This window comes from Drosophila subpulchrella, chromosome 3L, assembly GCF_014743375.2.
Source record: "Drosophila subpulchrella strain 33 F10 #4 breed RU33 chromosome 3L, RU_Dsub_v1.1 Primary Assembly, whole genome shotgun sequence".
Taxonomy (NCBI): Eukaryota; Metazoa; Arthropoda; class Insecta; order Diptera; family Drosophilidae; genus Drosophila; species Drosophila subpulchrella.
Window position 1 is genome coordinate 15563433 of NC_050612.1, and position 27767 is coordinate 15591199.

A 27767-nucleotide genomic window follows, 5' to 3' on the forward strand; every position below is an offset into this window, starting at 1 on the left:
TTCGCTTCTTCAGCCGCTGCTGCTGCGCTGCCGGCGCCTCTGCCGCATCGCTGGCAGTGCCTTAGGTTTTTGGTTTGGCATGGCTTGTTTGGGATTAAATATTTCCTATAGATGGGAAAAACGAGTCGGTCGGGGTCGTTCGTCGAGTCGTGGCTGTTGGCTGTAGCCGTAGCTGTGCGATGATGATGTCGCTAGTTTTGGTTTCGTACACTCTGTGTTGAACGTTCGTTGGCGGCGGTTCACGCATCGCGTCCGCAGCTTTTATCCTCAGTTCCCGAGTGGTTCGAAATATCGTGTATATATCGCGGCAATACTATAACTATAACCCCCAAAGGCCTGGATTTTTAGAAAACGCACTTTCGGCGTTTTTCGGTGACACTGGATGTGAGTAGAGTCCACTGTGCGGATGGGTGATGTGGGATTTACGTATGCGTGTGATTCTGTGATGTAAACAAACAGGGTCTTGAGATTCTGTCGCGTCGCTGCCGACGCCCTGTTGTTATTGTTATGGTGTGTTTGCAATTAAAAAAAAGCCGCATTTGCTTGTGCGTTTGTGTTTGCTGGTGTTTGTTTGCCTTTGAAAAATCGCCGCTTTTGTTTTTATTCGAGTTCCTCAGACTGCGCGGCGTTTGGGGGCTTGTTTTGATTTTGGTTTTGCATTTGCCTGATTTTCGCCAGCTTATTTGTTTACTTGTGTGTGCCTGTGGGTGTGATAAGGGTACAATGCCCGCTGATTTGGCGCCAATTGAACGAACGTGCTCCTCGGGAATGGAGAGTCCTTGAAACGGCCAAGGACAATTCGAAATCGGAAATTGGAGTGGGCGTGTTAGTGGGTGTTTCTGATTAAATGGGGCATGACTAATAAGCAAAGCTGCTTATTGAAATCTCCTTTATTAAACTATAGTGGTTCTGTTTATGATCAAGTGGTAACGAGGTTGAATGGGATGGAAAGGTGTCTATTAATAAAGCGTTGTTCCATCTGAGTTTATTATTAGAAACACTGTTATTTTGGTTTACTTATCGATTTCTTATATTACTTATTAAAAATATACATATTACTGCAAGTCTCTACATATAAAATCTCTTAAAATACACCGACATTGGCAATCCAAATCTCACATTAATGACCTCATAGACATAAAACCGAGATACAAGCACACATACTACGTGTGCCCAGCATAGACATAGTCTGTTTCTTTATTCCCATGAGTATATCTTCCCCCTCAAATCTGAACAAACTCACAAACACATTGGAAAAGACTGACTGAAATTCGAATCATGGCATGCCATGCTATATAACATCCCATCCATTTGTGCGCTGCTGGTAAACCAGCCCAAAAAGGTCCGACCAAACCACCTTGAGATATAAGATAAATAAGTAAACTCATGCCAGAGCCGGAGCCCAAGAAAGACGAAAACCAATCGCAAAATTACCTGACATCGTGAACAGAACCGAGTGAAACCCAAAACTACCAGCTTAATCCCCAGTGCGGCGCAATCCGGGACGGGGGAATACTTACTTATATATATATATATAGAGTATAGGTATGGTATAGGGTATGGACAAAGGGCGAGGCAGTAAGATGGTAGGTAGAACGTATAAACGAACCAAAAGTGAACGAGCCAAAAAACCGAACCGAAAACTAAACTTCCTAGGCGAACAATGGCTAGAGATACTGGGATACTGAGATACAAAAGATATGTGGCCAACAAAGGGAACCTGGGTTCGGTCTGGGACTGGAATCGGGATTGGGACTAGCACAGGGACTGAGACCCAGACCGGAGCATCATCTTGATGGCTCCGATGATAATGACGCTGCACGAATTTTCACGAAGAACCCAGGAGCTAAGGCAGCCCAGTCGACATAGGCAGCCATTAGGGTGAGTCTGTGGGAGGGGAATCGGGGAATCGGAATCGGAATCTGCAGATTGGGGCAGGAAGGTGGGAAGGCGGCGGAGGGGCAACTTGGCACGGGGAATCCCCCCGGGGACTGACGAGGGACAACTCTCGAGGCGATTAAGATAAAGTGCCAATCGATATAAGGGAAAGAAAGGCAAGAACTGAACAGGCGAACTGAACTGAGCGAGCTGAGATGTCGAGATACTCGTACTTGGAGCTACATCCACGTCCACGTCCGCATCCGATGCTCTGTATACATTCACAGGCGCCGCCAAAATAATAGTGGCGCGAAAGGGTTATTCAGGGCAACCAAAACAAAAGGGGTTCTCAAACAAAGAAACATGCGTAACTTAAGGACTAAGTAGGTTGGAATTTTAATAGAATGCCCACTTTTAAATAACTTTTTAAGGAATTTAAGGAATTTATACAAGTCATTGTAAAATTCTGATCATTAGTTGAACTGATCATATTAAAAAAACTTTTTCTTTTCTTCTGAAAAAGTAAAAAAAAAAAGCATTTTAAGGCAGTACGCTTTCCGTCAAACTTTTGAACCTAATTTTTTTCAAGTTTTTTAAAATACATCTCAAAAGTACGACATCTCTCTAAAAACCCATATCATAAGCATTATTAAATCTTGCACAATCATGGTATGCTTTAAAATCCTCCACCATTCCTCTTATAGCCCTTGAACCCCCTATAAGTACACTCATAAATCTACAAAACGTACTTGCCTTTACCTTTTCAAAACCCACCACTATTCCCCTGGCCGCTGCTGTGAATATATAGCCATACTCAGAGCCTCAGAGTCTGAGCCATACCATACCCATAGCAATAGCCATAGCCATAGCTTGGGCCATAGAGAGCGACATAAAAGGAAATATAAAACCATTTATAAAGCGAGTCAGTCAGGGGAGATTTGAATTGGAATTGATGGTGTAGTGCACTCGACGGTGCCTTGGTGTGCGTGCGGATATACGGATATACACACGGACACACACTTCCTCACTCCCGTCCAAGACATAGACGAAGCGCAGTCGCGTTGTCTGTGTGTGTGTGTCAAGGTGCGAGTATAAGATATTCTCAAGATGGAAAAGTGGAAGGGTTCCTTGGGTTCGGGCTTGGGTTCCTGTTCCTTCGGTTCGACGGAGCTTGGGTTTCTCGGGCTGCGAAACTTTGACGCCGGCAGCGCTGCTGCCAAGAAGTTTCCGGCACAAAAACTTCGCCCAAGTAGAGCGAACAGCTGCCCCAAGCAGGGAAAAGGATGGAATCTGCCAGAAAGAGCGATGGAACAGTGAGCAACCCCTAAGCTGGCCGGTAGATAAAGCCCTATTCCGTAAATCCGTGTCAACAACTTGGGATACGGTGGGGTGGGGTAACCGCTGGACGTAACCCCGAGTTTTCCCCCTTGAGACTTGGCCTTCCGTATCTGTAAATTTTGCATTTGCAATCTCCGAGATTCACTTCTGTGATGAGAGCAACAAAGGAAATATGTTCAGTATTAGCAAAGCTAAACGGATCCTGAGATTAGCTAGATAAAAATGTCTCACTATTTTTCAAATTTCCGACATGGTTCAACCCCCATATCAACGTCTGTCAGATTAAGCACGTATCTCAGTTTTATATTTCAATCTTCTAAGTTCACATAATCAGGCGGGGAATACTTTTCTCGAATTTTCTTTTTTGGCTTACGTTTCTTATCGTATGACTGTGAATATATATCGGACGGTCTGAATTTCTTTAGTATCATCTTTCTAAAAACAGCAAAGGTAACTTATATTTTATAAACTACTACATCTTGTTTTTCCAAAATTATGGAATACATAATCTCGCTCGTTCGACCCGATTTTAAAGTGAGAAAAAGTGAAACGGACATGCTGTTCGCATTAAGTCATCTCGATCTCTGGGGGACTGTGTTAATCCAAAGACCGGCTCTGACTCAGGCAGGTGGGTTCCGTGACTCAGCTTAGGTTTACATCTACAGATGTATCTCTCTGGGGGCGTTCGCTAAAAGAGGCGCGGCCCCAGTCGTTCGCCTTAGCCAGGCATCTCTGTCGAAATCCCCAGCAGTGTGTATCTGAACAATATAAAATACAAGACAAAAGTGGGTGTGAGTACTCCCGATATGGGGCTCTGGAGGTATGGCTTTGGTTCTGGTTTTTTGGGGGCTGTATTGATTTCCGAAGGCGTAAGCAGAAACTATCAGCACTTTTATAGCTTTCTGGGGTGTGTGTATCTGTATCTTCATCTATATATGTTGTATCTGTATCTTTTGCCGTCGTACTCAGACTCTCTGAAGTGGTCGTGCTATTGGCAGATGCTATTTGAAGACCTCGAGGTCGAGTCTATATAAGATATTTATTTTGATAAACTTTTTTATGTTCGTGCATTTAGACTGTCGTAATTTCGATGAGTCATGTGCTCGAGTTTTCAAGTCCCAAGTGATAAACACTAGCTTGTTCGTCGAATTCATAATAAATTTATAATTCTTGTCTTTCTCGAAAAGCTGATTCATTGACTTTGGGTAAATATCTGTGTTCTGAGAAATTCAGATAGATCGGTAATTTACCCATGTTAGTCATTCAGATCACCAAGCTGTTTTTTTTTTGCTGCTTGCCAGATACTCTACAAGATTGTAAAACTTAATAATTTTAGATACAAATATCGAATTTTTCTTCTGTAATTAATAAGAAAAAAAAAAAAAAATAAAAACAAATATAAGATGATTAAAGTTTATTTTAACAAAAAGACTTTCCCCCTATACTCATAAGTGCAAAAAGTAATGTAAACTGCATTATAACTAAACTTACAAAGTTAAATGAGCTATAAATATTGTAAATTTTCCAAACAAAAATTCAAATGCAAACACTTGTTGCAAAGCGCGCCAAAACAATAGGGTTAAAGGTTGCCACTCCTCGTTTGCGGAACCTAGGCCTTGCCACACCTGCTCAATTCTAGCGGTACTTTGCCAAGGCGGGCGAAAACAAAACGAAGAAAACAAATCTTAGATATTTAATTTAAAGTTAAGCCTCTAATTCCGGTTAATAAGCAGTTAATTAATGTTTTTAATCCTTTTCTTGCAGATTCCGGTGGAGTTATTTTAATTTTCCTTCCATTTCGTGGCCTGGCGAAGCGTGAGCAACGCCAGCACCCAAACATTTAAGATTCGGGGCCAACAGCATATCCATCCGCATCCGCAGGTCGAGATGCCGACCATCCGGAGGTGCTGCATCATCGGTTGTCTGTCCAACTCGCGCCAGCACCCGAGCATGCAGTTCTTCGCCTTCCCCCGTCCGGAGAATCCCTTCCACAAACTGTGGAAGGAGGCGTGCCACGCCTCTCTGAGGCGGATTGTGCCCTTCAAGAAGCCGGTGGTGTGCGCCCTGCACTTTGATCCCAGTGTCCTGGGCGGCAGGAGGCTGCAGTCGAACGCGCTGCCCACGCTGCGCCTTGAGGTACCCTCCAACCTGGAGGCCGTGGAGCAGCAGGCCATGGTGGAGGAGATCGAGAGGAGCCGCAAGTGCGCCTACATCAATGCAGTCGTCTACGAGTGGCTCGTGAGGGCCAATATCAATCCCCAGCTGCGGGGCAGCATAACGCACGGAATGATCAAGGACAAGGCGGAGAATGCCCGCCAGGTCATCGGGAGCACCTCCTTCATAGCGGACAATCGCTGGCTGAACCGCTTCCGGGAGACGCACCTCCAGGGCTTTGCCCAGAAACTAGCCAGCAATCAGTTGAAGCCCCTGGGATCCTCACTGTGGATTCCGGACATTGTGCAGGACCTGGCCCATCTCTTCCCGCCCGCCAGTGCCGAGAGAGTGGCCAAGCTGGAGGAGATGCCCGAGCAGTATATGAGCTATATGCAGCAGTATGGGGAATACGAGGAGGATGATGACAGTATGGATGTCAAGGAGCAGAGCTACCAGGAACAGCAGCAGCAACAGCAACACTTTGCCCTCCAGCAGCAACATATGCAACAGCAGCAGCAGGCGCAGATGGGTCACCCTTGGCCACCATTTCCGGGACATCCCGGACATGCGCCTCCACATCCCGGTTTTGCCAGCTTCAATGACTTTTATTTCGAGCGTCATCAGCAGCAAATGCAACAGCAACTCCAGCAACAGCAGATGCAACAGCAGGCGCAGTTCCCACCCACTATGCCGCCGCAAAGGGAACCGTTCCAGCCGCAACTGCCGCCAAATGTTCCTCCCCAGCGGGCCAGTCCCTTCCAGCCCGTTCAGTTGGCCAAGAGACCCAAAATGGAGTCACCCGATGACGATGAAGTGCAGGAGATCAACTCGTCGGTGACCTCGCCACCACTTCCTCTCGCCGAATCCACCTTGACCAGCAAGGACAGCCGAAGTTCCAGTCCCAAGGAGCAGAATAACAATAATAGCGGGGGCAGGGATAGCGCTAGCAGCAAGGAGAATGCCCCAAAGGGAGGCGGACCCAGCGGCAAGTCCACGCCCGCCCTCTCCACCAAAGGAAAGGACTCGCCAGCTCCAGCTCAGCCTGCAGCCAAAGTCGCCTCTGCTCCCGCCTCGCCCAAGAAGATCCAGAACGGATCCAGCTCCTCTGGCAGTCAAACCAACGGCCACACATCTCCAGAACCCGAAGATAAAAAAGCCTTGGCCATGATCAAGGAGTTGGATAGCTACCACCAGGCTTTGGAGTACCTAAAACCGCTGGAGGACTTTGTGCTCTTCAAGGAGAACTTCCGGGCAATCGGTCTGCTGTCCCAGCTGGAATTGGTGCTCCGCAAGGGGGACAAGGCCACGCTGGTCGAGGGTTAAGGCGGTGCTGTCAGCTTTACCCCATCTCCAGGACGAGCACAAAACACAAATGTGATGAACAGTGTACATATGTATCAAGTAGTATTATTAATACCACCAAACGAGTTGTTTAGGTCTACAAAGAATCTCCACTCGCATAAAGCTGAACATACTTCATTAATTTATTAATTAATCTAAGAACATTAAAATGAAATTTTAAAAATTGCGAAAGGTTTTTTGATCTGCATTTTGTGGGGTTTTTGTATCTTGGTGGGAGTAGTAAAGGATATTTTTTGAATCCTTAAAATCGGCAGTTATTTATCGATAAGTCCGACAGCCTTTGTCAAAATCAGAGTGACCAGAGTGTAGAAATGCCATGGCTAAGTGCGACCAAGTCTTGGGGTGGCCAACAATCCTCAATTTCCCACTCCCTTCATCAATGTTTACGTTTTACAGCGAAAAAAAGCAGAAAACTTAGCAAATTGTTGCTAATCAAGCAATATTAACCTCCGGTCAAGGCCTAAAACCGCACAAATGTCGCTGCTTGAGCAATATGAACAGCAGTATGCTTCGCTAATTGCCGAAATAACGGCCCATATTGGACGTCTGCAGCAGCAAAACAACAACAGTGAGTGGGTTAATTTTTCAGTAATCAGATACCACTAACTTTTCACCAATTTAACCCAGGTGAACGTCATGATTTGTGCAGCAAGATCGACAGCAGTCTGCCCGAGGCCCAGGAATTGCTGGAGCAGATGGGTCTGGAGGTCAGGGAACTGAATCCTGGCCAGCGGAGCAGCTTCAACGGCAAACTGCAGGTGGCCCAGGCGGAATTGAAGCGTCTGCAGGCGGAGTATAGGACGACCAAGGATAAACAGCGCTCCCAGGCGAATGCATTCACCACACTGGACTTGGGGGACAGCTATGAGGATGTGTCCATCACCACGGATCAACGCCAGCGCCTGTTGGACAACTCGGAGAGGATTGAGAGGACGGGCAACCGGCTAACCGAGGGCTATCGAGTGGCCGTGGAAACGGAGCAGCTGGGCGCCCAGGTGCTTAATGACCTGCACCACCAAAGGGAAACGCTTCAGGGCGCCAGGGCACGTCTCCGGGAGACAAACGCCGAGCTGGGACGAGCTTCTCGCACCCTGAACACCATGATGTTGAGAGCCCTGCGCGAGAAGGTCGTCCTGTATGGAGTGGGTGTCTGCTTTGTGGTTGCCGTGGGCGTCAGTCTCTATCTGACCTTTGCACCCAGTTCCACCAGCTCCGTCACATCGTAGTTTTAGCCAAGAAACCAAAAAGAAATCCCTTGATTGTAGCCCAAACTCAAAGGGTCTAGAAGCCTACCCATTCCAAATTCGTGAGTTGATTATTTATTATTTAGCATATTTTATCTTTACGAGATATTCTGTGGAAGAAAGCTGCAGACTTACGCACTATCTATATACGATAGGATGGGGAATTTCCTTAAATAGGAATCGTAGTTGAGAAATGTAATCTGTGGCTAGCTCTGGACTTATCAAGTTATTCAATTAAGATTTCGCTGTCCCATTCGTATTAATTTTTTAATCATAGTTATTATCCACACAGATTACTTTCCCTTCTCACGACTATTCCCCATCCCAATTTACGTGTACAAAGTTTAAGTGGTTAATGTTTGGCGCCTGGTTAATAGTAACTAATCCTACTCTATGACTCGTGTTCGCATTCGGGACGTATTTCTCGCATAAATTCAAAATGAACGTGTATCTAAAAATCATAAACATAGCCGAGAACTGTTAATAAATAAAGGAAACAGTAAAAATGCATCTCTGCATGGGACATTGAGCCTGGCCGGGATGTGGGTGTGTTCCAAAGCCTAACCGAACTCAATGTTCCCCAACTGCTAGCAGCTGCAGGAGGAGGCGTCCTCCTCGTTGATGGCCGCACTGCTACCCGCCGTGTCCACCTGGAAGCTTTTGTGCTCCAAGGCCTGCAGTTCCATCTTGGAGCGATTGGCAAGGACCAGTTGCCTAGAGATGTCGCGGAACATTTCCTCCACGCCGGCGCCATTGCGACAGGATGTCTTGTAGGTGGCACTAATCAACGAGTGGCACTGTTCGCAGAAGGCCTCAACCTCCTCGTCGCTGACCTCTGGCTCCCTGCCCTCCAGATCGCTCTTGTTGCCGCAGATGAAGATCTTGGCGTTCTCCGCGTAGGTGACAATGTCCAGTAAGTGCTGCGACAGCGAGTGGAACGATGCGGCGTTGTCTAAGGCAAAGACCAGGATGGCTCCCTCGGCGAATTTGTAGTACGAGGAGGTCACAGAGGCCACGCGCTCCATGCCGCCGGTGTCCCATAGTTGGAGCTGCCAATGGGAGGGATATATTAGAAGGGTTCCATTCATATGGTGGGTCATGTTCTATTAGAGCTGTGCATGTTTATACACTTGATTTGGTTGTTCCTAAAGATTTCACAGTGAAAGTTCTTAAAGATATTTTTATGATCGATTCCAGAAGTCAATACTGGAACACTTAAGATGCCAAAGTGGTCTTGCCATTAAGAGCAAGCAGGGCTCTATTATCATCCTCATCCAGCGGTATTATACCACCCGAAACCACACCTTTATCTGCTTCTCGTTCACGCTGTATTCCCGATCGATGTGGTCCAATCCCAGCGTGGATTTCCGGTCCGTATCGGTGACAAAGGTGTTGGTGGCAAATCGCCGGAACAGGGAGCTCTTGCCCACTCCGTAGTCGCCGCACAGGATCACCTTCTGTTTGGGTATGCGCATCGTGGCCATGGCTGAGATTTCCCGTGATTTGTCCAAATTTAATCCAATTACTTTATTATTTTGACAGACACAAAGAGGACAACAACAATGCGACAACAGCTGTTCATGCAAGAACAATGCCCGTCGCAGCGTTGCCAGAGTTTGAGCAATATCGATGACCGATAGTTCGATTGCTTTTATCGAATTCAAAAGCTCTTATCAGTTGTGATCTCATATAGGATCTGCCTAAAATACAGCTGCCTAGGTTATTTCATATCAAACATTCTTCTCACCTCTAATATTGAAAAACAAAAAAGTTGTTGGTAAATTCGAGATTAAATAAAATGTTTGAATATATGTTAGTGCATAGATAGATGTTTTTAACTTATAAATGATCTTTAATAACATTTACCTAAGCTAATATAGCCCAGTTGCGCTGCACTGAATACAGCAAAGAACCAGTTCGACAGAGGCAGCTATCATTTTTGAAAAACTACTATCAGATGACCACTGCTACTGATAATGGCTTACCCTTTAAATAGAGCTACTAGCTACATTGTCACTCCCAGTTGAAGATGTCGATTTGGCTGGTGACATTACTGGCGTTTTTCGCCGCCTTGGCGCAAGGTAGGAATCGTAAATCAAGCGCTATCTCGAAGAAAATATTTTCCTATATAAATTAAAAACCCTAGGCAAACCTGGCTATGGACCCGGGGATCAGGACTGGGGCTACGTGGACGTGCGTCCTGGTGCCCACATGTTCTACTGGCTGTATTACACCACCGCCAATGTTTCGAGCTACACGGAAAGACCCCTGGCCATTTGGCTCCAAGGAGGTCCTGGTGCCTCCTCCACGGGCTATGGAAACTTCGAGGAACTTGGACCAGTTGACCTTTATGGCGATTGGCGCAGCTGGACCTGGGTGAAGGACATGAATGTCCTGTTCATCGACAATCCCGTGGGCAGTGGCTTCAGCTACGTGGATAATACGGCGCACTTCACGGCCACCAATAAGGAGATTGCCCTTGATTTGGTGGAGCTGATGAAGGGCTTCTATAGCCTGCACCCGGAATTCGAGGAGGTTCCGTTGCACATCTTTTGCGAGAGTTATGGCGGAAAGATGGCTCCGGAGTTCGCCCTGGAACTGTGGAACGCCAAGGAGCGTGGCGAGGTGAAGACCAACCTCACGTCGGTGGCCCTGGGGGATCCTTGGACATCGCCCATCGACTCTGTGCTGGCCTGGGGACCTTTCCTCAAGGAACTGGGCATTGTGGACCACGCGGGATACAATGCCATTCAGGAGGCGGCCAACTTCACGGCTCAGTTGGTGGAGGAGGAGCGCTGGATTCAGGCCACCTACCAGTGGGGCAACACCCAGTGGGAGGTGATGAAGGCCTCTAAGGGCGTGGACTTCTATAATGTCCTGAAGGAGACGAAGGGCGGTCTCTACCAGAGGCAAAAGGCCTTGACAACCGAAGGTAATCGATCGCTTCACTTCAATATTAAACAATCTATGTAAGCCCCTAAAATTCTTCCTGCAGAACGTATCTATCGCACCATGGTGAAGTACGATATTGATGAGGATCGCACTCAAATTCTGGAGGACCTGATGAGGGGTCCTGTATCGGAAACCCTAGGAATCCCCTCGAATGTCGTCTGGGGATCGCAGAGTGGCACCACCTTCGACATCCACAGAACCGACTTCATGAAGCCTGTTATTCACATTGGTGAGACTCTATCGCGGAGATATGTATATTTTAACCTAACCACCTGTTAAATATCAGTAAACGAATTGCTGGAGAAGACCCCTCTGAAGGTGGGCGTGTTTTCCGGTGGCCTGGATCTGATCTGTGCCACTCCGGGCACCGTCAACTGGATAGCCAAACTGGACTGGAGCCGCAAGGACGAGTACCTGGCTGCTCCTCGGAACGCCATTACCGTGGACCGCATTTTGGAGGGCTATCAAAAGTCGGGCGGTAACTTAACCATGTTCTGGATCAACCGAAGTGGCCACATGGCTCCGGCGGACAATTCAGCGGCCATGAGTCATGTCCTGCGAGAGTTTACCACCTTTGGGTAGAAACATTCTTTTGAAATAAATAAAGAATTGTATATTTTATTCCTTTAAAAATAGAACAGTGTTTTACTTAGTTTACTTTAAAAACATTTGGTTACAAGTAAAATTGGTTAAAATCAAGTGACTGACTAAGCCTTATCACATTACATAACGCCACTCGTTGTTAAAGCTCTTTAATTAGAAATGTCATGGTTTTATACTTTATTGGTTTAAAAATAAGAATTCTATATAATTTATTTTTAAAAAATGTATGGCATCTGTGTTATGGTTTAATGAGATGAAAGAATGTAGGTTATACAATTAAGATGTTTTCAAGCTAAACTACAGTACCCATTTAAAAAAATAATTGTTTAGGTATAAATAGTACTACTAATATATTTTTAAACATACCATAACTCCAATTATTTTCCTAAAACAACTTACTTGTGCGCAATTTAAAGTAAACGTATGTTAGTTATTTTCTCTCAATACCACAACATGTCGATTATATAATTATAAACCTATCATATATCGAGACTTCTTAAGTAATAGCTTATAAGAGGTACTTTCGTTATCTCTTAGAGATGTCACATGAGATAGACTGCAACTGAAAGCGAAAAACATGTGGAAAAGCCCTGGAAAATCCACTCAAGATAGCATAGTGCAATCTATGCCACATTTTTGGATGTCTTAGGGGCTCTACCTAAATATTTGACACGGAGATTTGCCAAAATTGACAAGTGTCTAACAGAGATTGACCAAAGAGCCGCGTCATCGTCCAACGAAGGGCCATAAATACTCTGCAAACACAACTCCCTCGCCCGAAGATTACGAATTCCAGGTGTGTCAGGTATGTCAGGTGCTCTGGCTACCTTACCTTCGATGTCTGGGAGCAACCTGCGATCATTCGGCAGTGGAACTGCCAAGTGTTCGGTTGGTTTTAAGCGGTGTCTCTGGGAATCGGAATTGGAATTGGTGCAACATGACTGGACGGGTTATCATCGCTCTTTTGGCTCTGCTGGGTATTGCCAGCTTGGGTTCTGTTGACGGTGAGTAGCCCGATTTATATTCCGATCAGGGGTGCTAATCAGCGAGAAAGTGTTCCACTACGAACGGTTTTTACGACTTGTAGAGCAGGTCAGCAAAAGAACCGCAAAACTATCTGTTAGTTTTAGACAGAGTTCCCAATTCAGACCCGAAAATTTAAATGTACTATTAGAATTATCTATGTGTTTTATTGACCAATTGCAAATCATTTTCGAATTTTATGAGATGTCTAGCATTCTTTAAAAGACAATATAGTCATCTATCTTTAATATCTATAACAATTAATCTTATCTGAGTGGCTACCATTTAATATACTTAAAGGCTAGATTACACTCAAGTGTTCCCCAGAAATCAGGGCCTATCATAGAAGTTCGTTTATGCGTGGGTATATACAATGTTTAAAAACCTTTGCTTAATAGTAATTAATTACCAATTCTTAACAGGGAAAGAACAAGATTTAAAAAAAAAAAGAACAATGTTAAAAAGTATCAAGATATATATTATTTCTGAGATCAAATGGGAAAGGACACATAAATAATCTACTTAGAATCTAATATTTGATATACCTAAACTTAAAATATCTTCAGCTCGAAAGGGCTATGGATCTGGGGAGCAGGATTGGGGCTTTGTAGATGTCCGGACTGGGGCCCACATGTTCTACTGGCTGTACTACACCACCGCCAACGTTTCCAGCTACACGGAGCGTCCTCTGGCCATTTGGCTCCAAGGAGGTCCTGGTGCCTCCTCCACGGGATACGGAAACTTTGAGGAGTTGGGTCCTCTGAAGCTCGATGGCAGCTACCGGGACTGGACTTGGGTGAAGGACATGAACGTGATGTTCATCGACAACCCCGTGGGCAGTGGCTTCAGCTACGTGGACGGATTATCCTACTACACGACCACCAACAAGCAGATTGCTCTGGATCTGGTGGAGCTGATGAAGGGCTTCTACAAGAACCACCCGGAATTCAAGACAGTGCCGTTGCACATCTTCTGCGAGAGTTATGGCGGGAAGATGGCTCCCGAATTCGCCCTGGAGCTGGAGTACGCCATCCAGCGTGGAGAGATCGAGAGTAACTTTGTTTCGGTGGCCCTGGGGGATCCCTGGACATCGCCCATCGATTCTGTGCTCTCGTGGGCTCCCTTTCTGCTGCAGCTGGGAATTGTGGACCAGGATGGCCACGACAAGATTGAAGCTGCGGCCCTGAAGACGAAGGACTATGTGGACCGTGAGAGGTGGACACAGGCCACTCTGCAGTGGAGCTCCACCCAATCGGTGGTGCTGCGCGAGTCCAAGGGCGTGGACTTCTATAATGTGGAGACCCCGACCTTGGGTGAACAGTACAATGTGATGGCCCGAGCAGCAATGACTCCAGAGGGTAGGGATCTCTGAAGTTAACCTAACCGAAACTAACCTAACCATCTACTCCACCAGAGCTCATGTACCGCACACTGGTGAAATTTGACGTGGACGAGGATCGGGACCAGTTGCTGGAGGATCTGATGCTGGGACCCGTCACCGAGGCCCTGGGAATCAACACCACAGTCAAGTGGGGCGCCCAGAGCGGCACCACCTTCACCAGGCTGATGACGGATTTCATGAAGCCCGCCGTGCATATTGGTAGGTGATCTTGGTCTTAAATGCTAAAATTTCATTTCAATAGTTGCATTTATTTTAATCAAGATCATAAAAAAATAACTTTTTTTTATAAAATTTAGTGAGTGAGCTGCTGAGCAACACCACCGTGAAAGTGGGTGTCTTTTCCGGAGGCCTTGACCTCATCTGCGCGACTCCGGGAGCCGTCAATTGGATAGCCGACATGGAGTGGACCGACAAGGCATCGTACGAAGCCGCTTCCCGCGTGGGAATCACCGTGGATCGAGTTTTGGAGGGTTACGAAAAGACCTATGGTAACTTCAGCATGTTCTGGGCTAACCGGGCTGGTCACATGGTTCCCGCTGATAACCCGGCTGCGATGTCGCACATCCTGCGACACTTCACCCAGTTCGGTTAATATGGTGGGTAGTAAAGAGTTGATGATTAATAAATAAAGATTACTTTCGAAATGTATAGGCTCTTATTATTTTTCAATTATTTAATTAGGTTTTTGTTGCTAATGAAAGTAATTTATTTACACGAATAAACCAATGTGGAATACATTTTTTGTGACAGAAAAATATGAAAAATCGAAATTTATTGGGGTCCAGACCAGATAACTTTAGGAATTGGAATGGGTTTGCCGGACATACATGTATGTTTTTAGTTTTTGTGTAGATTTATTTAGCCGGTGAAATTTATTTTTCCTAAAGGTTAAATAATAGATTTTTAATTAAATGGCATCATTTATATAAGATATTTAATTTTTAAATGAAAAGGAACTTTTTTCGTGACACAAAAGTTCTGGGCCTAAATAAACTAATTTTTATATTTAACTTATAAATTAATATTTGGTTGGTAGTCCTTTTTGTTTAATGATGTGAGGAGTCGTTTGACCCCTCACAAATAGCGACAACAACATCGGCAGCCAGCGACAACAACATCGGTCGCCAGCGCCAACAACAACGCCAGTTAGCGCCAACAACATCGCCAGCGCCAGCAACCTCAGCAGCCAGCGACAACAACAACAGCAGCTAACAACAAAACAAAACCCTCGCGCATAACTTTGTAAAAACTTTGTACAGTTCACTTAATATGTAAGCTTAACTAATAATTGTAAGATTTGTAGTTATATTAGTACCCAAAAATTATCTTAAGCTAAGCTTTCCCCCTCCGCTCTCGCATCAGCAGTAGCCACACACACACACACCAGGAGAGCAACGAAATATTCACCACGATAAGTGCAGCGCCGCACAGGAGCAAGCGAGAGAGGACATGCGATCGAGGAGGAAAACAACCCCCGAAAATTGGCACGCGCCAAGGGAAGCGAGAGAAAAGGAGTACCGAAACTTCGACAAGTGGAAAAAAACGCGGCGGCAAAGCTTGACTAGGTGACTTTTGGAAAACGCAGCGCACCGGACCAGAAGTGCGAGAAGCAGGGGACTCTTGCAAAAACGGCGCACGGGATCAGAAGTGAGAGCAGAGCAAATTTGTGTGGACAACAGGAGTCTTTTGCCTTCGGGCTGATGCCAAGTGACCCAGGAAGGAGTTTACCTAGACGACCTCGAGGAGAGTGTGCCGGCCCAGGACCAGCGGCGGAGCACCCGGAGTCTCGCGTGTGTGTGTGCGTGAGAGCGAGACGGGTGAGTGAGTGGAGTGAACCGCATTTTGGCCAGCGAGAGTTCCGTGCAATGAGAAATTTCTCGAAGGCCTCGATGCGGCTTCGCCCAGAGTAGGCTAGAATTTATAAACCATGACCTAACCTAACCCGTTAATTGCGAGCACTGAGAAAAAAAACATGAACCAAGAATTTAAATAAATTTACATATCTGAACACAAAATTTGCCGGTGCCATGTTGTTCTTTTTCCCTTTGACTACTTTGATTTCTGATTTGATTTCCGAGCTGACTACACCGAGAGAAAGGGGTGGACCCAACTTTTGGAAACCTGTTGCTCATTAATTAAATAAAAATATTTCTCAGATATTAAAAAATCCAATCAAGCTGGCCACGCATAAATATGAATATTTCCAGACAAATGCCCAGATTTTAGGCCATAAATTCTGCCCTAGGGAAAAGTTGTCCCCATAATCGATCCCCTCTCTCTCGGCCTTCTCGTAGCGAATGCTATGAGCCATGCCCAAATGCGCGTTACCGCTGACGCTTTCCACTCTGCTACAGACACCGAATAAACTGTTTCTCTCACTCCGTACCCCGGTGGCTGGCACTCTACATCTCACGCCAGCCAACCGATTTTCGTCTTAGACCTTTTTGTCCCATATCTTTACAAATATTTTCGGTAAAGAGACCCTGGCGGGACTGAGTATATCCCAGCCTACGAGACTTCTTTACAATGACTTCTTTGAGACGTATATTAATTCAGCGCGCAGCGATCCCCAAACTCATTTTGTAAGAAAACGATCGGCTGCGGCGTTGCCACCCAGCTGAAGTAACAGTAAAGTTGTCGCATGCGCAGTTGCACCCTCTCAGCTGTTCTGTCACACGCACACACACGTCGGCGTTCGCTCTCTTTCTGGCTGACGTTGCGCATGCTACGGCAGCGGCAGAAAAAACAACGCGAGATAAAGCGGCAGCTATTTTTGTATGGGTCGTCGGAAAATACGGACACGGACGTCGGAAAATACGCGGAGCGCAGCGCACGGCCAGTTGGAAAATCACTATCAGCAAGGCAAATAAAGCACGGAGAAAGGGAGGCAAGAAGCGAATTAAGCCAAAGTACACGGAAAGGTCGAAGAAAAGCCAGAAAAACAATGACGAAATGATTTGAATTCGCTTGCAACTCGCAGTCAACGCGCATAATCGTAGCCATCGCACACACACAGGCGAACGGGCCCACACACACACACACACAGGCGAGAGCGAGTGCGATTGAGTAAGGGTGAAAGGGGCGGGCGGAATTGAGTGGGCGCAGCAGCAACAACAGAAAACAACAAGAACAAGACGAAAACAAACGGCAATTGCCGTGCAAACTGCACGGGAAACACAAACAATGCGGATACGCGAGAAGCGCAAGTTGCAGAGGGAGGAGAAGAGGGGGGAGAGGGAGAGGGAGAAGAAGGAGCACAAGGAGTCCTCCAAGACGCAGGACAACAACAACAAGGAGAAGGTGAGTGGCCACAGTGAAGCCCCCCTACGTGTGTGAAACACAAAGATACTTTGAACTTACTAAAACGTTTGACTGTAAAAGTCATGATCTTGTAATTAGTGGTACAGATTTAAAAGTAACGTTATAGGGGCTGCAATTTTATTGTAATAATAATAGCCCTGAATAAAAATACTTACATACACTAAAAACACATTTTCTATTTTAAAGTTTCTAATATATGTACCTAATATTTCTTAAAAATCTTTAATAGCGTATTTTTTCCTAGAATATGAGGCATATGTTTAGCTTATAGTCCTTATAAAACGTTGAAAATAATGATATGTCTGAATTTATATTTAAGAAAATTAAGTTTACAACCACAGTGGTTTTGCATTGCCTTATGTCGACTGTATTTACCCTTACAACTCCCTTTTTCTTGTTCCTTAGCCCAGCGACACGGAGGGTCCCACACCAGCTCATGCGCCTGCGCCTGCTCCACCGCCCACTTCGACCACACCACCCAGCCTGCCGGCGGCCGAGAAGGTGGCCTTCGACAACCGCATCAAGCGCAAGAATGTCCTGGCCCTCAACGAAAAGGTGGCCGCTCTGCGGGAGTACGATCGTCTGCCGGTCTACAAGCACGTGGGTCGGCTGTTCAACTGCAGTCCGGATCAGATCAAGCGGATCGTTCAGCAGCGCCAGGAGATCCTGAACGCATGGGATCAGCGGACGCGTCGCAGCCAAGATGCCAAGACCATGGAGACGAAGACCGTGCGAGTATCGATGCTGGGCAAGGCCGTCTACGACTGGATGCGGCGCATGATGTACTACAAGGACTTCAGCATCTCCGACGGACTCATTCAGAAGATGGCCTTGCAGTTCAAGAGCTCCATGGGCCTGGCCCACTTCTTCCCGCACCAGGAGTGGTGCGACAAATTCCGGCGCACCTACAGCATCCAGCACAGCGACACCAGGCTGCTGAAGATCGGCTACACGCAGGGCTACTCGGTGCAGATCAAGGACATCGTCAAGGACGTCATGTCCGAGTGCATGCCAGACAGTGGACAGCGAAGCGAGGCGCTCGACGACGACGAAGAAGTCAGCTTGGGCAGTCCGCTGAGCAGCAATCCACGCAGCTGCGGCGACGACGAGGATGACGAAGTGGATGTGGACGGTGGCGGTGTCAGCGGTAGGGAGGATGACCTGGAGGAGGAGCCCGATGTGAAGCCCTCGTTGAGTGAACTCAATTTGGCCAGAGCTCTGCAGCCTTTGCCGCCTTTGGTAAGGCTGCCCCTGCAGACCAACGCCCCGCCAGGCACGTCTCAAAAAGTGCTCCTGGCCACGCCTATTGTGCCGCCGCAGGCAGGTGGACAGCCCATGACCATGACCATCATACCACTGGCCACCCTGGCCCAGAGCATCACACAGGTTCCCACCCCGCAGCAGCAGGACAAGGGTCCTGCGGTGCCGCCGCCCAAACTAGAAATCAAGCAGGAAAAGGACATCAAAATGGAGCCCAAGGACCCAGAAGAGTTTCTCGCGGAACAGTCGGAAGAGAAGCTGCAGCAGAACGAATCCCAAGCACCCAGCGAGAAGGAGTTCGAAGCGCCAGCCGCAGTGCAAATCAAAGTGGAGCCAGAGCCTGAGCCTGAGCTGGAAACGGAAATGGAAATGGAAGAGGAGCCAGAGGATCTCGATGATGATGCGAACAATGGTCGCTCTAGTGTCACCTCGCTGGCCGAGGTCCTGGCTGCCAATGTGGAGGACGAGATGGAGTACATTGAACGGATGCGACAGCGCAAGATGAGTTCGCCGGCGGCGATCGAAAAGCCGCTAAATCCTCGCCAGGGCACCAAACGTCGCCATGAATCCGGCCAGGACGACAACAACAACGGCGAATCTGGCCAAGGAAGTAGATCATCGAGTGTCATCAGCTGCGCCGATGCCCGCAAGTACCTAAAGCTCATCGAGGAGTTTGCTCTGTACAAGGAGAACTACCGGCTGATTGGCCTGATCACACGAGCCGATGAGGTGATGCGCGAAATGGATGACAATGTGGCGTAGGACGAGCCCAACAGCACGAGTTGGCCGAGAAGGAGTGACAGCTGCAGCCAAAGAGCATTAGCGATGCAAACTGGTGCATCTAGAAGATGCAGATCGGTCGGATGCAATCAATCATTAGATCTAAGGTAACTAATTTGTACGCAAACCCAATAAACGCAATCAAACTTATGTCAGCGCTTCAACATAGTTATCGAGGCCTGAAATCCAAGTCCTTCGCGATTTATTATTTTACCAACATAGAAGGTGACTAACGGAGTATTGCCTGGTGTCATTTATCATAACCTTGACATAATAAAACAGATAAAAGAAACGTATTTTATCTGTTTTATTATGTCAAGATTACATGTCTTGCTTAGCTTAAATATTTATAAAGGACACGCATTAACATTAGGATATTGTTTAGTTCAATGTTTCTTTAAGTTCAGTCAATTCTCCTTAAAGGACTTCGAAACTTGGGATTTTTAAGTGTGGTTTCGCCAGTGCAAGGTTTGTTTTGAAGATCGAGTGTAAGACTTTGGACATTGAAAACACTTAAACGGTCATTTTCCTGATTTGTTAGATTTGAAGATTTATAAAATGCCCTTGGACATTGGGAACACTTGAAAGGCTGTTCTCCTGTGTGGGTTCGCAAGTGCTCAGTTGGACTTAAGGAATGAATGTAAGACTTTGGACACTGGGAGCACATGTATAGTCGTTCTCCTGTGTGCATGAGCATGTGTGATTGAAGACTTGAACTCCTAGTAAAACCCATTGGGCATTCCGAACACTTGAAAGGCCGTTCACCTGTGTGCTTACGAAAGTGAAAAGTAAAATGTGTAAAATCAGAAAAAGTCTTTGGACATTGGGAACACTTGAAAGGCCGTTCACCTGTGTGTATTTGAAAGTGCTTTGATAGATTTGAAGATCTTGCAGATGACTTTGGACATCGGGAACACTTGAAAGGCCGTTCTTCTGTGGGCAACTGGCAGGAAAAGACTTTGGACATTGGGGTCACTTAAAGGGTCTCTCTCCCCTGTGCATGAGCATATGTGATTGAAGACTGGAACTCCTAATAAAACCCATTGGGCACTCCGAACACTTGAAAGGCTGATCACCTGTGTGCTTTCGAAAGTGCAATACTATGTCCTTAAAGCTGGTTGACCACTTCTTTCCTTCAATACTTCCTAGCATCTACTTATATGTGAATTGCATATACACATGTATGTGTGTTGGAGATCTTATCAATACTATAATTTCCCCTTATCATTAACGTCGCAATTTCAAATGTGTATCTGTCAAGCTACAAATTGTATGTGTGTTTCAAGATAAGTTCATATTTGTTCTGTGCTTTGTTTCGTTGAACCTATTATTTTACTGTAGCTATAGCTATGGTTCTTTGCAACTTTTGTTTTTACGCCCGGTATCCCCCAATAGAATCTTACAATGTTGACCTATGCTGTGCGTTCTCACAGCTAAGTTCGCATAATCACGGCCAGAATAAAAAGTCGGCGCGCTGTTTTTTTTTTGGTCAAGTGCGCATGTCTGCCCTTAGTTTAGCTTCTTCTTGTTTCGCCGGGCGGGAGGTCACTAAATAACACCCAACCCCCCACCCACCCACTCACACACACACACACAGGGCAAAAGAGAGAAGCGCCCAAGAAATTAACGGTACAAAGAGGTCAATCATTAAATTCAATCTTATGTGAGAGATTATTTCCCCTGTTAAGCGGGTATTTTTGGAACTTTTTTTCTACTCAGTGGATTATTTCTAAAAATGAGTTATAAATACTTTTACATTTGGCTGAATGAAGGCCGACAATCTTGATTGGGGCCCAAATGGGTAAGTGCGCATGTCTGCCCTTAGTTTAAATCGGAATATTTCTCATTAATTTTCGCTCTCAGCGCGCTCTCTCTCTCTCGCACACACATGCAGCGAAATTGCGGGGGAGTTGAAGCTCTTTGTTTATAAATACGCCGTTACAAAGTGCAAAAAACAAGGAAATATGTGGATCAGGTAAATACCCAATTGTAGCAACCCTCAAGAACAACTGAAATGTCTGGGGATCAAATGATTTATTGCGCATTTCCACACGCACACATGCACGCCCGTCAGCCGACTAATCAATCACTCAATCGAGACACATACACACACACACCCGCTCAATTTCGCTCTACATCAAGTCAGTTCGTGATTGTCGCTCGAGGAGAACATAACGCTTAGAACGCCGGTCGGTCGCCAGGTGGTGGAGATATATACATATGTCCAGATCCAGAGCAGCAACAACAACCAGTGGGGTTATGTGCGGCGTTTTCCATCACTTCAACGATTGGTGTGGCAACTCCGACAACTTGTAAACAATACCAGCTGATTGGCGTGAAACAACAAAAAAGGTAAATATTTATGTTTGTTTTTAAATTCTTAATGTTTTTATTGAGTGCTTAAAGCATGATTTTAAAATTTCAATGGTTTATGTTAAGAACTAAAAATGTTTGATTTGTGCCTGACCTAATCACAGGTCCATCTTAAGTTAAATGTCAAATGTTTTTTTTGAAGCTTAATGGTGTTCATTTGTCTATTATTTCCCAAATAAAAACCCAGACTAATAAAATATTTTTTTTAGATGGCTGCTGCACTGCCAGATCGCTTTAGTGCGGGCAAAAGACAGTTCTGGCGTGAGTTTTTGGCCCTATATCAGGGAATGCCGGAGCTGTGGGACGTCCACCATGTCAACTACCGCAACAAGGAGCTGCGAAACCGGGCCTACGAGTGTCTGGAGAGGAAGCTCCGGGAGATCCAGCCGAATGCCACGCGCACCGAAGTGGGCAGGCGCATCAACATATTTCGCACCAATTACAGGCGAGAGCAGATGCGAATCCTCAAGCAGAAGGAGCTGGGTCTGCACTCCGACCTCTGCAAGCCCACCCTCTGGTTCTACGACTACATGGGCTTCCTCCTGACCCAGGAGACCTTCCAGCACAGGACCCGAAAAGGTCGAGGGGGCAGACAGAAGCCGGTGTTCCGGCATGAAAAAGAAGTAGGTTCAGGGTTTTGTCCTGAATAGATACTAGCTCTAATATGTTAATATTCCACAGGATAATTACAACTCGAAACACGAAGATCTCAACACGGACAGCGTTTGTGATTGGCCCATGAAGGATGACAACGCTGTGATCCACCCACCCGAAGCAAGTGTCCCACAATCAGAAGAGGGTTCCCTGCTCAGCCCCAAAGTGGAGATAATTGAGACAGAGGAAGGGCCCCCAATGAATGGAATCGAGCATACCGAAGTCAAGGAGGAAGAGTGTGCTGTAGATTCGTTGGATACTAGAGAACCCGCCAGCTCACCCCAACTTGAGCCCGAAAACGAACGAGGAACTGCAAACACCATTCTCAGCGAAGCCTCCGAAGTGCTGGCCAGATCCTGGGCCATACAGTACGAGGAAATGGCTCCCACGCAACGCATCCTGGCCAGAAAGGCCATCGCGGACATCCTGTTTGAAGGATGCATGGGTAACCTGCGAATAAACCGCGGCGATCTGCGGAGCACCGTGGGAAATAATCTCTAATCTTGGATTCACTAGTATTGAGTGAACACCTGCATTTGTTACATTACGATTAAAGGGTGAAGTGAAGTCAAGTACTGAAAAACCCAGATTTAATTGTATAGTTATTTCGACTATCATTTGCCACCAAACCACTCAGGCCATAATTACTATTTTAAACTAATTGAAATACAACGGCAAACGAAGAATAATGAATTGTGAGAACTAATGGATTTTTTAGTAAACTCGAATTAAATATAACTATAATTTTTCCAAAGATATCGCATCTTCATTTAAATTTCCCGCCCATAAGCCATAGTGTTGGATATCGATACCATGAAGCCATAGAAATTAGAGATGAGGTGGCCTTATATCGTGACACGATTCTGCACCATGGTAACCATTTACTTTAAATTCATTTTGCTACGCGCTTTTTTTATCATCCCCATAAGGAAGGGTATCTGTGTATATCTCTTTATATGCTTTTTAAAATTTATGTTTATTGTTTTTGAGAATTGTAACTGTACCTTTGTGGCCGCGTTTACCTGAAATATCTTCGGGCGCCAGCCAAGCCTAAAAAATAGTCACGCACACATCTCTTTGGTGCAATTGTTTTGATATCTGTTTGAGAAGGATAAAAAGCCAGTTCTTCGGCTGTACCTGGATATCATAGTGTGTTGCACCTGCGCAGGTCCTTGAATTCATTCGCGCCTTGGACTTAGAGGACTAAGCATCATTAGTAGGGATTTGATGCAATTTCTGGTAAGTAATTTGTTTATGTTCTGCGTGTGGCAGAAAACTTATGGTTTTGCATTATAGGCTCGATTGTACATGTAAGAAGAAGGCCAGGTGTTCCAACGCACTTCTTGAAGAATATCGTCAGTCTCCAGGGGATCCTTAAACTCCAATGACTTTACAGGATCCCGCGATATATGTACATACCTGCGATACGCCCTATCCCACCATGTGTTCCTAGACTATTTGATTTCATCGCTAAACTGGGATTTATATGCATAACTAATAATCGCTTATCAATAATTGAAATGTCTGCGATGCATTCCTATTAAACTGCACACTTCCGCCTCTACGAATCCACGATAACGATCTATGATGCAAAAGTGCAGCGAACTGGGAACTATGTGAGTAGTAATGACTTTGCTATAAATCTCTATAGTACGAATAATCGATCGCAATTGCAGGGCCTGGCAGCACTTCGTTCGCTTTGGTCAGAACAACCTGAAGGTGAAGAAGGGCCCAGACGGTCACTACTTGGAGAGCAGATGTCGCGAGGAGCTGCAGAAGTCGCTACCTGCGGAGTCGTTCGAGGAACTTATGGCCTGGGTGGCGAAGTGGCTAAAACGATTGGACGAGAAGAACGCTATGGTGCGCTCGCAAGAGGTGTCACCGCAGGACACTCGAGATAAGGTTTCCGATAAGGATCTGCCTGCGGAGAAGGAAGGCGACAAGAAAACACCCGCTGATCCTGCAGTTGTGGACCTTTGCAGCGATGGAGAAAATGAGGAATCCGTCGGTCCCTTTTCTGATAAGGAAACCTTGGACTCCGAATCGGTCATCTCCAGTTCCTCACTGGTAATCCTCGACGACGAGCTGGGTGAAGTGAACTTGAAGGACTATGCGGATCACGTCGATGGAAAACTGGATGAGGCCTCTTTGAGAAAGCGGAATCGCAGGGAGGAGCCCAATACACCTTCTAAGGCCAAAAAGCAGACCTCGATGAAGGCGTTTCTGACTCCCAACGGGAAGAAGATCGAAAAGAGTCCGTCTCCTGTCTTTCGACGTTCTTTGAAAACGTATGTCAAAAGACCAAAGATTCCTGCCAGTGGAGAGGCAATGGACTTGGCAGACACTAATGAAAAGCGAAGATCTCTGATACTTCGCGAACTGAACATCGAAGGCGGAAACAACTTGAATAGCTCCTCTAAGGAAGAATCAATACCCGAAGTGATAACTATCACGGATGATAGTCCGAGCCAAGAATATTCGGCGAACAAAGAAGAAAAACCTGAACTCCCAAATGAAAAAACTAAACCAAAGACTCTGGCACATTTTGATACGATAGAAAAACCCCCCATAGATGAAGACCCAAGCCAAAATGCCACCAAATATGAGAAACTAAAGCCCGATGACTTAATTGACAAAGAAACCCCACCCTGTGATTCTTATATATCCAAAGAAATTAAATCAAAATCAGAATCTGATGTTTCAAAAGTGGCAATAAAGTGCGAATCAGAAGTGCCTTTGGGAGCAAGTGGAGAGGCTAAAGAAAATAGTGAACCAGGTACAAATAAGGAAGGGCCAAACCCTACTATTACGAAGGACGACTCCCCTAAAAATGAGGCCATGCCCGTACTGACGGAATTGCTAGCAGCTGTTCCCCAGGTACATCAAGAACCAACTCACGATTCCAGTATAAATCCAGAAGAACAACCCGATCCGCTGTTAAATCAAAGGCCAGAACCTAATACCATACGGATTCGCAGCGATCTTGTTTCCTGTCCAATGGATACGATTCGGGTTCGCACCGATCTGTTGCAGGAGCACGTGGATCGGGTACAACCAGAGGACACACTCAATCAGTTACGGGATCATGTTGACCGGATTTCAACAGCTCAACCTGCTAATCCGCCGGGTGCAGCTGAAAAGCGAAGATTGCCGCCAGAAACACCTGGAAATCAATGTGGTTCGACATCGACGAGCTTACACGGACAGCCAAAAAGGCCAGCCCTGGATAACTATAATCCTGCACCAGTAAGCACCTCCAGATATCCCCATCCACCGACAATTGCGGTGCCTGCAGCACCTGCTAATACCTCCGGTTACCGGCTAATTGCTCCTGCGCCAGCGATTGCCAATGGGAGATATCCACTAGGAGCCACTGGAGCCACAAGCAGCACCTCCAGTTATCTGTCTCCAGTTTTCCCTTCCAGTTATCAACCAGAGATTCCGCCTGCACCCCACACCATAAGCAATTACCAATCAAATGGCACTAACATGCGAGTTTACAGCGCGGAAAACCCAGCACCCCTCGCTGTGAATGCTCCAGCTAATAACAATACCAGTTATCCAGTGGCTCAGGGGTCCGGTACCAACTCTAGATACCCACAGGAAATCCCCGTGTCTGCTGGAAATATTACCAACACAAATTATCAATCTTTTATGCCTGTGGCCCCTGGATCCGCTAACTCAGTATGGTACCCGCCACCGAGATTTCCGTCATCCAATCCTGTTGCTTCTTCACCAGCAACCACAGTTAATCAACCAGCTCGCCCAGCTGTGCCTCCTGCAGCTGTTATCTCTTCGAGCTATCAACCGGTAATGTCAGCGGCTCCAGGATCAGTACCGACCTCCAGATGTCCTCCACATAATCCTTTGGCTCCTGCACCAGTTGTAACTTCAAGTTATCAACCAGTAGAGTCAGCGGCTCCAAGATCAGTGCCTACATACAGATGTCCTCCACCTAATCCGGTGGCTCCTGCAGCAATTGTCTCTTCAAGTTATCGACCAGTAATGTCAGCGGCTCCAGGATCATCCAGATATCCTCCACCTAATCCGGTGGCTCCTGCAGCAATTGTCTCTTCAAATTATCGACCAGTAATGTCAGCGGCTCCAGAATCATCCAGATACCCTCCACCTAATCCGGTGGCTCCTGCAGCAATTGTCTCTTCAAATTATCGACCAGTAATGTCAGCGGCTCCAGGATCATCCAGATATCCTCCACCTAATCCAGTGGCTCATGCTGCAGTTGTCTCTTCAAGTTATCAACCAATGAAGTCAGCGGTTTCGGGATCAGTGGCTCCATCCAGATATCCTCCACCTTGTCATGTGGCTCCTGCAGCAGTTGTCACTTCCGTTCATCAAACAATTAAACCTTTGGCTCCTGCACCAGTAGCATCCTCCAGACATCAACCAAGTAATCCTGTGGCTCCTGCTCCTCAATATACATCCAATAATCAACTTACAGGATGCTCCACCAATTTGTCCAACATCATGGGCATGCTAGCCCAGGTGGAGTTCTTTGCCTATGCTCAAAAGAACCAAGAGGCTTTCCATCTCGTCAACCAGCTGCGCCTGAGCCTCCAGAAAGGAGCGGCAAATAATTGCAACGCTCCTCAGCGAAAAGTTTAGATTTTACCATTACATCATTATTGCTTAAAAGAGTATAATTTTAGAAAACTTACTCGTTACTTTCCTAGTTTATAGAACTTGTTAAACATGCCATTGTATTTTGATACGCTATATCAAATAAAATAATTAGCTGTACGACAAGTTTAGTTGTATATTATTTTTTGACAGCATTACATTGAATAATTGTACCACAGAACTTTGAAAAATAAAGCAATTACCAACAGTACTTAACTCTGTCAAATATGGTTATATTTTGCTATTACGTGTCTTGTCTAGTTAAAATCTGGACGTTAACAATTAGGTTGGATAAGAAACTTTTTAAAAATATAATTTTGTTTAAGTTTATTTAGTGCTGTACAAAAGTAACACAAAATGTTCCTGTTGTAATGAATTTCAAAATCTCAAAAAGTAAATCTGTGGGCCTTATTCGCACTTTTTTTGAATTGCCTTCAGACTTGGGGCTTGCAAATAATTTACCCATCTGTTGTTGATATTTCTGCACCTGTGGCACTTTAAGTTTAGCAGATGAGCTGCCCACCTGCCTGCCCATCTACAGCTGCAGTAGAAATACTAGATCTAATGACTAATAAACCAATTAATAGAACTAATAACAAATAAATTACCACTGAAACCAAACTTGTTATTGATCTGTGTTTTTAATTTAGTTTATTTTTAAACTTACCATGATATAATTGAGGTGAAAGAAATAATTTTGTGAACGGGGGAAATTATTCAGGGGATGATTATTTTTATTAACACCAATGAAAGGAAGTAAATTTATAGAAAACAAAACTAATATA

General features: G+C 45.8%; 8 protein-coding genes across 10 annotated transcripts; 7 read left to right on the forward strand and 1 right to left on the reverse strand.

Moving 5' to 3' along the window:
- Window positions 1-201: 201 nt before the first annotated feature.
- On the forward strand, window positions 202-6895 carry LOC119553180 (probable basic-leucine zipper transcription factor N). 3 transcript variants are annotated; one of them, XM_037863419.1, is made up of 2 exons: window positions 202-384; window positions 4981-6895. In XM_037863419.1, exon 2 carries the CDS (start codon window positions 5104-5106, stop codon window positions 6691-6693), a length of 1590 nt encoding a protein of 529 aa, XP_037719347.1. In that variant the 5' UTR covers window positions 202-384; window positions 4981-5103; the 3' UTR covers window positions 6694-6895. The 3 variants fall into 3 exon arrangements, with proteins under 3 accessions (XP_037719347.1, XP_037719349.1, XP_037719348.1); XM_037863421.1 differs by lacking the exon at window positions 202-384 and adding an exon at window positions 1790-1881; XM_037863420.1 differs by lacking the exon at window positions 202-384 and adding an exon at window positions 4862-4919.
- A 181-nt stretch (window positions 6896-7076) lies between these two features.
- LOC119554659 (vesicle transport through interaction with t-SNAREs homolog 1A) lies at window positions 7077-8486 on the forward strand. The gene is made up of 2 exons (XM_037865660.1): window positions 7077-7300; window positions 7360-8486. The coding sequence occupies exons 1-2, from the start codon at window positions 7207-7209 to the stop codon at window positions 7956-7958; spliced, it is 693 nt and encodes a 230-aa protein (XP_037721588.1). The 5' UTR covers window positions 7077-7206; the 3' UTR covers window positions 7959-8486.
- On the reverse strand, window positions 8036-9552 carry LOC119554660 (ras-like GTP-binding protein YPT1). Its single transcript, XM_037865662.1, has 2 exons — window positions 9281-9552; window positions 8036-9025 (listed from the first exon to the last, which is right to left on the reverse strand). The coding sequence occupies exons 1-2, from the start codon at window positions 9458-9460 to the stop codon at window positions 8564-8566; spliced, it is 642 nt and encodes a 213-aa protein (XP_037721590.1). The 5' UTR covers window positions 9461-9552; the 3' UTR covers window positions 8036-8563.
- A 367-nt stretch (window positions 9553-9919) lies between these two features.
- On the forward strand, window positions 9920-11561 carry LOC119553469 (retinoid-inducible serine carboxypeptidase). Its single transcript, XM_037863872.1, has 4 exons — window positions 9920-10057; window positions 10123-10908; window positions 10972-11157; window positions 11215-11561. Exons 1-4 carry the CDS (start codon window positions 10006-10008, stop codon window positions 11508-11510), a joined length of 1320 nt encoding a protein of 439 aa, XP_037719800.1. The 5' UTR covers window positions 9920-10005; the 3' UTR covers window positions 11511-11561.
- Window positions 11562-12405: 844 nt separating this feature from the next.
- On the forward strand, window positions 12406-14604 carry LOC119553297 (retinoid-inducible serine carboxypeptidase). The gene is made up of 4 exons (XM_037863614.1): window positions 12406-12535; window positions 13121-13912; window positions 13969-14154; window positions 14253-14604. Exons 1-4 carry the CDS (start codon window positions 12469-12471, stop codon window positions 14546-14548), a joined length of 1341 nt encoding a protein of 446 aa, XP_037719542.1. The 5' UTR covers window positions 12406-12468; the 3' UTR covers window positions 14549-14604.
- A 1950-nt stretch (window positions 14605-16554) lies between these two features.
- LOC119554475 lies at window positions 16555-19467 on the forward strand. The gene is made up of 2 exons (XM_037865391.1): window positions 16555-17256; window positions 17683-19467. Exons 1-2 carry the CDS (start codon window positions 17140-17142, stop codon window positions 19297-19299), a joined length of 1734 nt encoding a protein of 577 aa, XP_037721319.1. The 5' UTR covers window positions 16555-17139; the 3' UTR covers window positions 19300-19467.
- Window positions 19468-21391: 1924 nt separating this feature from the next.
- LOC119553925 lies at window positions 21392-23098 on the forward strand. Its single transcript, XM_037864614.1, has 3 exons — window positions 21392-21669; window positions 21900-22313; window positions 22372-23098. The coding sequence occupies exons 2-3, from the start codon at window positions 21900-21902 to the stop codon at window positions 22843-22845; spliced, it is 888 nt and encodes a 295-aa protein (XP_037720542.1). The 5' UTR covers window positions 21392-21669; the 3' UTR covers window positions 22846-23098.
- Window positions 23099-23181: 83 nt separating this feature from the next.
- LOC119553926 (proteoglycan 4) lies at window positions 23182-27518 on the forward strand. Its single transcript, XM_037864615.1, has 3 exons — window positions 23182-23583; window positions 23641-23960; window positions 24021-27518. The coding sequence occupies exons 2-3, from the start codon at window positions 23929-23931 to the stop codon at window positions 26965-26967; spliced, it is 2979 nt and encodes a 992-aa protein (XP_037720543.1). The 5' UTR covers window positions 23182-23583; window positions 23641-23928; the 3' UTR covers window positions 26968-27518.
- Window positions 27519-27767: the final 249 nt, after the last annotated feature.